This window comes from Nyctereutes procyonoides, unplaced genomic scaffold (genome assembly GCF_905146905.1).
Source record: "Nyctereutes procyonoides isolate TBG_1078 unplaced genomic scaffold, NYPRO_anot_genome, whole genome shotgun sequence".
NCBI classification, from domain to species: domain Eukaryota; kingdom Metazoa; phylum Chordata; class Mammalia; order Carnivora; family Canidae; genus Nyctereutes; species Nyctereutes procyonoides.
The window spans coordinates 23,717,355-23,730,248 of NW_026575147.1; the positions used below are offsets into that span (position 1 = coordinate 23,717,355).

The 12,894-nt window shown below is 53.3% G+C and overlaps 1 protein-coding gene across 2 annotated transcripts in view; it reads left to right on the top strand.

Moving 5' to 3' along the window:
- Positions 1-716: 716 nt before the first annotated feature.
- The window catches only part of KCND3 (potassium voltage-gated channel subfamily D member 3), a 190,474-nt gene continuing 178,296 nt past the window's right edge, over positions 717-12,894 (top strand). For both annotated transcript variants that reach the window (XM_055312161.1, XM_055312160.1), the window contains exon 1: positions 717-1,822. In XM_055312161.1, the coding sequence (XP_055168136.1) occupies positions 717-1,822 (1,106 nt within the window). The remainder of the gene's footprint in view (positions 1,823-12,894) is intronic.

The following is a 12,894-nucleotide window of genomic DNA, read 5'->3' on the forward strand; positions in this document are numbered from 1 at the left end:
TGGGTGCCAGGCTGCGAGGGGTCCCGGAGAGTGTCACCCTACCAGGGACGGCCCCCCCCTTGGGACTTGGGGAATAGGATTCCGGGCCTACCATCTTCACCTGCTGTCTCGGAGAACCTTCCGGATGGGGCAGGCCCAGCCTCTGCTCACCAGTGAGGAGCAGACACTGTGTTTACCCACTCTCCCTCACCCACCCCCCCATCCCTGATTACTCTGGTGGGTGAAGAGTGAAATAAAAATTAGCGTGTTTATCCCACTTTTAAATTCATTTAATGAGAACTCATTTACCCTCTCCCGATTTAAATTCGTAATAACGCCATAACCTTTCAGAGCTGATTATTGCCCGCACCTTCCCACCTCTTCCTCCGAAAAAGTCCTTCCTTCCAAGTGCTCCTGAGCCCTCGTGGAACCTGACAGTTTGCTGGGCTGTCGACAGCACCCGGTGACGCCACCCTGCCCTACTGCCCTGTGTGTTGGGAGCGGGGAGTCAGGTCCCTCCCCACAGCAGTGGCCCAGGTTTGCTCACCAGCCTTCAAGGCTCTTGCTGAGTTGCTGCGTGGCTGCCCTTCCCTTCGTCCTGTTCCCTATGTGGGAGCAGCCGCGGGACTCACCGGGTTCTCCACTCTCCCCTTTTGTCTTCCCAGGAGTCCGGAAGCCAGGTCCACGCCGGGGCCCCAGGCCTTCGAGCGGCAGCCGGCCCGGCAGTGGGAGGCAGCATGGCAGCAGGAGTGGCGGCCTGGCTGCCCTTCGCCCGGGCGGCGGCCATCGGGTGGATGCCGGTGGCCAACTGCCCCATGCCCCTCGCCCCTGCTGACAAGAGCAAACGGCAGGATGAACTGATCGTCCTCAACGTGAGTGGCCGGAGGTTCCAGACCTGGCGGACCACGCTGGAGCGCTACCCTGACACGCTGCTGGGCAGCACGGAGAAGGAGTTCTTCTTCAACGAGGACACCAAGGAGTACTTCTTCGACCGGGACCCGGAGGTGTTCCGCTGCGTCCTCAACTTCTACCGCACAGGGAAGCTGCACTACCCTCGCTACGAGTGCATCTCGGCCTACGACGATGAGCTGGCCTTCTATGGCATCCTCCCCGAGATCATCGGTGACTGCTGCTACGAGGAGTACAAGGACCGCAAGAGGGAGAACGCCGAGCGGCTCATGGACGACAACGACTCAGAGAACAACCAAGAGTCCATGCCCTCACTCAGCTTCCGCCAGACCATGTGGCGGGCCTTCGAGAACCCGCACACCAGCACGCTAGCCCTGGTCTTCTACTATGTGACGGGCTTCTTCATCGCCGTGTCAGTCATCACCAACGTGGTGGAGACTGTGCCGTGTGGCACAGTGCCCGGGAGCAAGGAGCTGCCGTGCGGAGAGCGCTACTCGGTGGCCTTCTTCTGCCTAGACACAGCCTGTGTCATGATCTTCACCGTGGAGTACCTGCTCCGGCTCTTCGCAGCACCCAGCCGCTACCGCTTCATCCGCAGTGTCATGAGCATCATCGACGTGGTGGCCATCATGCCCTACTACATCGGCCTGGTCATGACCAACAACGAAGACGTGTCCGGCGCCTTTGTCACCCTCCGGGTCTTCCGTGTCTTCAGGATCTTCAAGTTCTCGCGCCACTCCCAGGGCTTGCGGATCCTGGGCTACACGCTCAAGAGCTGTGCCTCCGAACTTGGCTTCCTCCTCTTCTCCCTCACCATGGCCATCATCATCTTTGCCACTGTGATGTTTTATGCCGAGAAGGGCTCCTCCGCCAGCAAGTTCACCAGCATCCCTGCCTCTTTTTGGTACACCATTGTCACCATGACCACCCTGGGGTGAGTCTGTGCTGGTGGATGGAAGGACGGAGGTCTTGTGGGAGGGAGACTCGGGATGGTTGGGATCCAGCAGAGGAGGATGGAGTTGCCTGTCCAAGCTGCAGGAGCAAGGGCAGTCACCTCATCAGAGAGAGGGAGACACACCAGGGATGTGTTTGGGGGCAGTAGCTTGCTCTGAATTGAGTTTTCTTTTGGGGAGGGGGTGGTGGGGCATGCATTTTATAAAACATGGAAAATTAAGCCACTACGTGTCTTTCCGGCCATGCCTTCTGTGCGTGTGTGGGGTGCAGTGAGTGGTGACTACTGCCTTCGTGTACACATCTGTGCTTGTGAAGGGCTGCCCCCAGGTGGCACAGGGGCCCGGGCAGCAGGTGGGAGGGCAGAAATACTGAGCAGTTCAGTGCGCGTCCTCAGGAAGGGACCCATTTCCATTAACGGGAGACACCGAGAACACCCCCTGTGGATCCTTCCCGTGTTTCTTGTCCATAATGTATCTGCAGGCTATTTCTCTTTTGTTTGACTTCTCTTCACTGCCACACATGCTCTTGGGGTCAGTATCTTTGAGCAGACTTTCTCTAAGTGACTCTGAACTTGGGTTTTCTGCGGAGCGGGCCACCTGGCTTGTTTTTTCTTGCTGGAGGAGGAGCAGCCTGGCTTTCCCGGCCTGCCTCTGTGATTGAGTGACCTGGCCTACCTGGGTGACTGTGAGATGGTCTAAATGCATCATGTGGTCAGACACAGAAGCAGCAGCGGCCTCGCAGGGAGGGGGAGGCCCTCGGTGCAGCGACAGGTGACTCCATCTCTTCCACCTTCCCCGAGGTCCCTTCTCTGGCTGAGGTCACAGAAATGTATTTATGGTGCTGGTGTGCGAAGCTTTCCATCAGAGAAATGGGCCCAGGAAGCAGATTGCAATCTTCACCCTAACAGGATTAGGGCCCACGAAGGCAGCTGTGTGGAGACGCGTACTTCTCAGGGGCCTCTGCTCCGGCCGTTGGAAGTCATTGAGGCTAATGCAAAATCCCTTTACAATTCACGTGCTGGGTCTGTATTTGCTTACGCCAGGAAGCGTTATATTGCTGATGGAGAATTCATGAGGCTTTTTATTTGGTCTTTGACAATTTGGTTGGTGGTGTCCTGGTGATTCAACTTTTTTCCTGGCTGACACCCTGTGGTGCTGGTGTCAGTTTTTCCATAGTGCTGTGTGTGCTTCTTGGGGATGATTGAGCAGGTGATGGGACCTTTTAAGATGATTACATTTGTCATTGTGCCACATTGGGGGGGGGGGAGCAAGGGGTGTCACCGCCACATTTGGTGGGGACGTTCCCTTTGCTTTTGGGCTGTCTGACACAGGCAATCCTGCCCCTTCCTGTCTTTCCAACACACACACAGTTGTCCGAATAGCCACACACACCCGGGGTGGGTGAGGACGTCTTGTCATTTGGGTTTGTCTCTGGACGTAGGCAGCAGATGTGGGCCTCTTGGCATAGTGGGATATTTAAGGACAGAAGGGTCTGGGAGCTGGCCACCGTGTCAGGAGGAGAAGGATCACCTTGGTCCCCTTGAGACTGACCCTGCCCATGCCTTCACTTTCCTGAAGGGGACCTCCCCCTGGCTAGGACGTCTGGCCATGCTTCCAATGTGGTTGTGACTATCCCGTGCCCTTTGATGGGACTCAGGACACCAGAGCGATGCCTCAGGACTGCAGTGTGGATAAAACAGGATAGACGGATGGATGTCAGAGTTCAAATGAGATCATTTCAGAGGAGACTGCTGGAAATTCCAGGGGCTGCCTATTACTTTTCATTATTAGCGTAAGAGCATGCGTGTGTCTACTATGTGTTAGCAATGTGCCAGGCGTTTTGCATATATTATCCACCTAAGTTTTCGCCACAGCCCTGTGAGGTAGGAAAAATGCCATACGACCTTGCAGATGCAGAAGGCAAGGCTCAGAGAGGTCAAGGATATTTCTGTGGTCGCGCAGCTGGTAAGGTAAGCTGATTTTCCAGTGCCCATCTGTCTGTCTGCAGTGCCCCTTCCCCGTTCCTTCATCACCCCACTGGTCCCCATACCCTTGGGGCCGTGGGGAGAAAGCAGACCTCCAGGGTTACTTCTTTTGTACTGTAGCCTCAGGGTGTTGATTTATTCTAGTCATATCACCCCTTAGCATCAGCAGGGTGGGTGCTACAGCCACTGTCCTAGGCACACAGGGAGTTTGTGAACAAAACACGTCTACCTGGCTGATCTAAATGCTGCCTTTGAAGTGAGTGGCAGCACTTCTGGTGAAATCCACTGTTTCACTGTCGCTGCAGAGACCACTGATCTCCTTTAGCAGTTACCCTGTAGGTCAAGGGGCCAGGCCTGCATCAGGGGACTGGCAGTTTCAGCCTTGTACTTGCTTTATGAGGGGTGAGTGGGGGATGGCTGGGAGCAAGAGGGCTCTGCGGGAGAGGATGGAAAGGGCATCTCCATGGAGAGTGGCTTGCCTCCCCCTACGGGTGGCCCCATGGGCTCCTCTCCCCCTGCTCCTCCCCAGGCAGCAAAACGTCTAGCCTCTGGGAGGGGAAATGAATGAGCAAGAGAAGAGCCTTCTTCTGGCAGGGTCTTCCTTAACCTCAGATAAGTCATGAGACAGCAGCTCAGTCTTCCCCTCCATCCTGGCTGGTGTGGTTCAGTGCTGGATGGGGCTACTTTGACCCTGACCTAAGTTGGCTGGAGCCATGGCAGGCTCATTGCATGGCTGTGCATGGCAGGGGCGCGGTTGAATGCTTTCTAAAGGATCTGTCAGTGTGAATGGGCACCTTTTCCATTTGCCAGGGCTGATAGTGTGTTCAGGTCCTCTTTCTAGGGTGGACCTGAGATCCATTCTCTGTCCCAGTCCCGGACCCCAGGGGGCAGAGGAGGTCAGGGTTCAGCCAGTGTCTGGTCCACCCCCTGAGACACTCTACAGCATCTATTCCAGAGGCCATGGTGGGAGTCTTCTTGCCCTCCTCTGGAGTCTTTCCCAACTTGGCCCTGGAAACTTCTCCCCATCCACTGGCTGATTCCTGTCCTAAAAATACTCACATAGGCCAGTTGTAGGCCTCAACCATTCTCGGAGCTTCTTGCTCTGACTTGTCGCTGGCGTCTGAGCCCTCAGGTGGCTGTAGGATACCGAGGGCCACTTTGCTGCCACTTTCCACGTTCTGTCCAGCTTCTTCCAGCAGCTCCCAGCAGACCCTTAGTTTGTCCTGTCTGCAGACCCTCCCTGCCCTGAGCCTGCCCTGGTTTCAGTCTGCAGGAAGCTGTCTCCAGCTCCTCTGCAGCAGAGAGCTGACTCACAGGTCGTGGGGCCGGGCCGAGGGCCCACAAGCCAGGCGGCGTTCATACCACCTCACTTTGGTTCCCATTGCTGCCTGCTTTCCTAGGACTCACAGATGAGTTACTCAGGTGTCCTCCAGGGAGGAATCTTCTGGAACCAATTATTGCTGTTTATTTAATATCTCAAAATACCTTAAGCACACCGAACAATAATAGCCCAACTGCCTCCTTGGGTCATGGATGGCTTACCCATGCCACCTCCTGTGCTAGTGGGGAAGACCCACATGCCAGCCCGTGTTTCCCGTATGTCCCCTCAACGGTGGAGCTCCCACAAGCTCCTGTTCATAATTGCTGCTATAAATAACATCCTCCATTATCTCAGTTAACAGAGGAAGGGGTAACACAGAGCTCCCAAGGTTAGAAAAGACCAACATACCTAGTCGTGAAGGTGCTCTAGGTCGTAGACTTTTCAAAGCAGATTTTCCTTCTTAATTTTGTTTGACTTTGTCTGGCATCATGATTGGCTTAGACTGTCTGAGTCAGTCTGTGGGTGAGGCTCCGGTGCAGCGTGGAGAAGGGAGCCTCCCAAGCAAGCACCCACCAGAACCATCGAGGGCTGATGCCAAGACTGGAGAGGATGAGGCTCTCTTGGCCAACTTGGGGAGTGGGATTGGGGCTGCGGAAGGGCACAGAGCAGCACTGCTTCTGGTAAGAGGGCCTGCTGCTGCTGGGTCAGCTGGCTTATGTAATTGAGATTGGCAGCCTATCTGTCACCTCATGCCCTGAGATGAGAGAGCTTTTGACAGTGTCCAAAAATCACTTTAATGAAAACAGAATCGATTTCTACTTCTTCCAAGCGTGAAGCAGCCTCCAGGTGATTTGCATTTCCCTTTCAAATGTAATCCTGGAAGGGGGCTGCCTGACGTTCTGAGAGCCTGAGAACCAGGCCTGGACAATCAATGCAGGCACATCACAGAGTAGGGCATTTTGTCAGGTTGTCCCCCCACCCCCCACCCTGGGGCCGGAAGTGGAGCCACTCTGGGATCTGGTTAACCCTTCAATTCCCCAAATTCTGGCTGTACCTTCATTCACTGCCTCTGGGGCCCACCAGCCCTCCTCCCAACTCCCACATGCCTTGGCCTGGGACACCAGCCAACCATGCCTGCTTGGATAGTGCCATGTCCTGGCTCATGGGGATCTGGCTGGGGCACACTTATGGGAATGAAAGACCCCAGGTCTTCTCTTGACTTGACACTTCTTAACCAACAGTTCTCTGGTGCTGCACCTTCTAAGAGAAGATACAGACCCACATCCCAACAAGGAGGCTCGCATTCATTCAACATTTATTCAGCACCTACTGTGCACCAGGCCCTGTGAAAACAAAGTGCCCAGATTGCGTATCAGCCCAGTGTGAAGTCCAGACAGAATGAATAGAACGAGATTCACTTCTCTTCCTTTGAACCAAAACAAGAGATGGTGGGAAGAGCAGTAAACCAAGCGTCAGAAAAAGAGGCCTTACTCATAATCTTCCCGCCATGCCAGAGACAACCCCTTACACTGCTCTGTGTCTGGCTAACTCCCATCATCCTTCACAACTCAGCCCCACACCACCTCCTCCAGGAGGTCTTCCTGCCCACCCCTGGTACCAGGGTGTACTAAGTGCCCCTCCTCTTGCTTCTTGTTGCAGCCCGTATGTACCTCTGTCTTGTCAGTTGCCGTATTTTATTAACTTGATCTGCTCACGTGTCTTTCTCCCAGGATGTGAGCTCTTCAAGGGTGGGTCTCTAACCCAGAGATTGTTATATGATCTGTGTCTAAGTCAGGGTCTTACTAGACATCTGTCCGACCAAATAGTGTTGCTGCCTCCGTTTACCTATCTTCAGTTTTCTCTTGCTGATCATCTCCTGGCCATTTTAAGAACCAATGGAAGTGCCATCCAAATGCTAGCTATATGACCATGTCAGACAAATATCCATTCGTGGGCAGGTTGGAGAGGGGGAGGCCAAGCAGGGCATTCTCTAGTTCTGACCTCAGCCTGAGCATGGTGGGGCCTTTCTTGCATGAGAAGTCTAAACCCTTGTCCCTCACTATTTTTGGCTACTTGGCCATCCTTCCTGCTGCAGACTTTGGGGCCAGGGAGGAGCAGGAAGGGAGCCATAGATAGGCACCCCTGGCCATGAAATTTTCCCCCATTCAATTTTTTTATGTGACAAATATTTATCGAGTAGCCACCAGGCATTGGAAATATGGCAGCGAAGGAAATAATCTCTGATCTTGTGGAGGTTACATTCTAGTGGAGGAGCCCTGATAGTAAAGAGGTCAACAAATGTATTTACATTCCAGGAGGCAGCAGTTCATGCTACAGAGAAAAATCGTGCATGGTGCGATAAGCAGGGAGCATTGAGTGCGGGAAGGTAGTGGTGCAGGGGAGAGCTGGTATTTTATGTCAGGAGCTCATGTGGTATTTGAGCAGAGACCTGAAGGGATATTCGTAGCTTAGGGAAGAGCATTCCAGGCCAAGAGAACAACAAATGCAAAGGCCATCAGGCAGGGAGGCCTTGGTGAGCTATTCTTGGAATAGCTACAAGGTCCTAATGGTCAAGTCGCAGAAGCAAGGACCAGGTAAAGGAGGTAATGGGGAAAGCAGCTCATGCAGGGCTCTTGTGATCAAAGACTTTGCCCTTTGCCTTTTTCTGTGCCTGAAATGGGAAGCCACTGGAGAATTTCGAGTTGGTCTCACTTAACTCTGTAGAGGCTCACTCTGGCTGCTGGGTAGTGAATGCTTCGTAGGGAGGAGCTACCATCACAGTCTCGGCTATGGATGATGGGCCAAGGGTGCTGGCAGTGAGGAGGGGAGAACTGAGAGACTGTGCATGTATTTGAAGGCAGGGGTAACAGGAAGCCATGCGGGTCTTGCTTCTCCCATGCCAGCACTGGAGTGTTTACCAGCTCCCAGAGCAAGGACTGGCCCAGGATGACATGGTCCCAAACACCTCCTCCATCCCTGGGAGAAGTGTTTCACAAGAAGAGGCCTCTTGCAAGAGGATGGTGGCTCTAAGGCCTAGGGCAGTGAGACCCCAGCGTGGATTGAGCGGACATCAGAGCATGAATTGAAAAGTGGATGACTGAAAGCCTGGTTGGGCTGCCCCTAAGCAGGAACATCTGTACCTGAATTGGGGTTTTCTTTCTTTCTTTTTTAAAAGTATGTATGTATGTATGTATGTATTGTATGTGAATGGGGGGGGACAGAGGGAGAGGGAAAGAATCTCCAGCAGACTCCACACTGAGCACAGAGCCTGACGTGGGGCTCGACCTCATGATCCTGAGATCATGGCCTGAGCTGAAACCAAGAGTCAGAGCTTAACCGGCTGAGCCACCCAGGTGCCCCTGGGGTTTCCTTTCAACACAGGCAGCATATAGCAGGCACCTGCCAAGGGCTGGGCACTCTGCTCACCAGCACAGGGCACAGTCTTGGCTCAGAAAGGGAGACAGAGGCCACTTGAAAAGTCAAGTGTCTGTGATAGCAGCTGAGACAGAGGGGTGGGCAGGGTGTCAGGGCTGCAGGTTGGGGAGAGAGATGCACATGGGTGGGTAGGAGACGTTGGGTGTTTCACACCGGAACCATTACTTTAGATTGGTCTTCCAGGCCAGCAAGTCAAATCGCTGCAATTTCTGGGAGAGGATTTTCTGGCTGGTGCCCATTTCACAGCTCTCCTCCCAAATCTCTCAAAATCAATCTCAATCTCTCTCTCTCTCTCTCTCTCTCTCTCACTCACACACACACACACACACACACACTCTCTCTCTCTCTCTCTCTGTTTGGCTTTGTGTGGATTTCCCTCTTTAAACACACCCGTAAATACAAACATGATTCTTCCTGAGAAGCAGCAATTATTCTGCCTGAAAATAGTAAATAAAAGTGGCCTGGCCCTCTCTCTCCTCAGGGAAGGCCTGGAACCCCTCAGGAACCTCTAGAGTCCTCGTGCTTCTCCTGTCCAGGAGGGAGCTCCTGCCTGGGCCACACAGGGCTCTGACCCCCTCCTCTTCCCATCTCTCTGGGGCAGAGAGAGGAGCAGAGACTTTGCTGAGAGGCTCCCAGCCTGTCCTTGGGCAGGTGGTCCTGAACACAAGCAGCTCCTTCCAAGAAGCTGATACTGTACTCATATCTTACATGTTCGTCCTCTGGTGATATCCAAGCAGTTTTGCTTTTTTGGAAGTAGAGACCAGCCCCCTACCAGCTCCTTTGGTAGGGATGTTCTGTGGTACCTCAGACCAACTTCTAACGGGGATTTGTTTGTGACAGGAAGGAAGGCGTTACCTTGGTGCCTGGAAGTGCCCAAAGTTCTTGGCCAGAAGGCTTGGATTCTACAGCCTCTGGGCTGAGTCCAGGGCTCGTGCCCCCATCCAGCCTGTGTTTCTCAGGCCAGAACCGAGGCTTCTTGTCCCCGGCCCCCACCTCCCTCTGATGCAGACATCGGGTGATTGGGAAGGTAGGGGCCTGGGAGGGGAGATAACTCAGCCTTTGCTGACCATGACCGGGTGGAGGGAGATTGCATCTAGCTCATGTAATCATATTCTGGGTGTCAGGACTGGAATGAGTGTCATTAAACTGAATCAGAAAAATCGTTTTAATATAACTGCCACCTCACATGCAAGCTAGTTGATGGAGAGATGGATGAGGCTGGGGACGCCTCCTTTGTAATGTGATGCCATAAAATCCCATCACCTTCATTATTTCCCACGGAGCCAACGCATCATAATACCCATGAGCAGCAGAACAGCTTGAATTTAATATACAGAAAGTCCAATCAAACAATAAATGGATGGAACTATATAAAGAAACCATTTTCTAGGAGGTTGGCTCCATTCTCTGGGATTCAGCTCCCTGACACATGAAATGTTCATCAATTTTCCCCCAACGAATGCAGCTGCGGAATCACCCCATGTGATATTTGGTTGCCTCAGAAGTGGAAGAGGAGAACTTGCCCCCCTATATTATCTGGCCATCAGTGCAGAATTGCAAATCTCATTTTCTTTGATTTGCATCCAGCAGTTCCTGGTGGCACTGCGAAGCACCATCCTAATGCCAGTGAGACTGGAAGCACAGCCCTTGTCCATCCCAGAACCTTCTTCAGCCCCAGCGACTGACCCCAGACTGAGCCAGCTGCTGGGGTTGGGGGGGATGTCTCTGCCCTTGCAGTTGTCTGCGAGACACGGGCCAAAGCCCCCGCTGTGCATACACGTGCCAAGTAACCGTGATGCCGTGACCATCCAATCTCCGCCCCGAGGTCGCATAGGGCAGATGGTCCATCCTGGACTGGACCCCCCCACACACACACACAAACAAGGCCTCTTTGTGTCTCCTTCCAGCCCTTGTCCGTAGCCAGCTATCATGACTGCAGAGACAGATACCACCCTGATTGGCCACATAGACTCACGAAGGCGAGTCACCTCCCCGACGCTGTATAGTAAATGTCCAAGACTGATGGCAGTGATGCTTTTACACTTCGGTGGGGAGATTCTCTCTGGCGTTACGGTTCCCATGTTACAGATAACTTAGAGGTCACCACGATTACAGGCTTATAGCTGCTGAGAAATATCATTAGTTTATTCTTACTTTTTCCTGGTCATGCATACTTAAGCAGAGAAAGAAAAAAAAATAGGGGAGTTTTAAAAACTGAATGATATTAAAACCACAGATGGCATAGATCTTGATTCAGTTGAACAAATATCATTCCTAGTGTTTGTGATGCACCCTGTTAGTTGGTCCTGGGGAGATAGAAATAAATAAGCCCCTGATCCCATCCCCAAGAAGTTGACAATGCAGCGGGGGATTTGAGCGTATTTATGAGCAGATGAGGGAGGATGGAGCGTGTTCTGGAGCGATCAGGAAGTGTTTGGCACAGAATAAACGCTTAATAAATATTTGCTGATGAATGAATGATCAGCTGCACGGAAAAGGTGACATTTCAACTCGTCCGGCCACAGTGGGTAGGATTTTGAGATGTGGAAATGGGAAATCCAAGTAAATTGCAAAAGGGCACAGTGTTTGGGAGCTTAACGAGAAGGCTGCTTTGCTGGTGTTTAGGGCATGTGAGGGGAAGGGCTAGAGATAAGCAGGAACAAAAGGCTTGCTGGAGGCCAGGGGACCTTATGTACTAGGCCAAGGCATTGGTTTGGTAGGTGTCAGGGAGCCACAAAGGGTGTCCCAGCGTTGTAGTGATTAGGAGGACTTATTTGGAGCTGTCCTCTGGACGAATGTTAAGAGAGGACCCTTGCCCATGGTGCGCGCCACCAGCAGACCAATCTGGGAAAGAGGCGAGGGAGGCCCGATGCAGGACGGTCATGGTCACGGTGGCAAGGGACAGGAAGAGGTCAAATGGAAAGACATCCGGGAGAAGAGAAGTGTAAACAAGCTCTAGAATCATGAGCCTGGGTGATGGGACCTGGGGAGACAGCCAATGTCAGAGGAGACCTAGTCTGGTAGGAGGGTGGGGGAAAGGAAGAGACCATAAACTTGGCCTTGAGCCCTGGGTATTTGCAGCTGACCCTGGGTAGCCTTGAGGCAGCCAGCAGGGAGGTAGGAGGGTGGGTGTGGAGCTTGACTTGGAGAATGGAGCTCGGGAGGCAGCTTTGGGCTGGGCTGAGGCAGGGAGTGGGCATTACCAAGGAAAAGCCTCGGGAAGGCAACAGGACAGGCCCCAGATCTCCGGCACTGTGTGTCCTCCTAGGACGCTAGTGCCCCCATGATGAGCCTCGTGGGCACACTGTGGGTATTCCCTGTCATGCCACATCTCTGCTTGGGCCAAAGGGTTGTATCGGCTTTCTGAGTCAAACGAGGTTTCCTTTTAGTCTCCTGCGATGCTAATTAAATAAACAGCTCTGACCCAGGAAGGCAGAATTGGTTTATGGGCTTTGCTTAAAATAATAATAATAATAATAATAATAATAATAATAATAATAATAGAACCTCACATTGCCTTGTGGGTGGGATAGATTGGGCCTAGGGTCACAGGACGGCTGGCGTCTGTGCCTGCCTAGGGTGGCACTAACTTGTGGTGGCACAGCCCCGTCCTTCCAGCACCAGGCACCTGAGCAGGGCCTCCGGGGACTTAGGTGCCGCCACTGCCCCTCGTTCTCATCTTGGCCTTTGTGAGGAATGCCGGACGTGCTGTTGGCATCGCCAGGAGCCTCCTTGGGCCTGTCCCCTCTCGAGGCATCTCTTGGGCCTGAGGCGAGGTGATGGTCAGTGACTCAGCAGGTGTGCAGCGCACTGTGGTTGACCTGAGGGGTGACCTGAGTCTCAGCAAGACTCTGACCTGGTTGACCTGGGGGTGATGAAGAGAAAACGGGGCAAACTTAAACCCCGGGGAGGGGGTGTTAGGGTCCCATTCTACAGCTGGGGAGACTGAGGTGCTGATCATATAGGGACCTCGTCCCATCTCCTCCCCTGTACTGGCATCACTGGGTTCAGCCCCAAGTCTTCCGACTTCTTCAGGGTCTACTGCTTCCCACAGAGCATCGGCCCAGCGACAGAGATGCTTTGTGTACACAGAGCTCAGGTTCTGCACTCAGCAAGGCGAGAGGTATGAGCAGAGGGTAGCGCGAGGGGAAGCTGGAGGAGCAGCAGTCAGAGCCAGCTTCTAGGAGGAGGTGGCATTTCAGCCGGCCCTTGAGATATTGTAGTGGAAGAGTTCCGCATGCTGACCCCTTCAGTTGGTCATTCAACAAATATAGTGGGTGTGCTGCACGTGCCAGACCACGTGCTGGCGGCA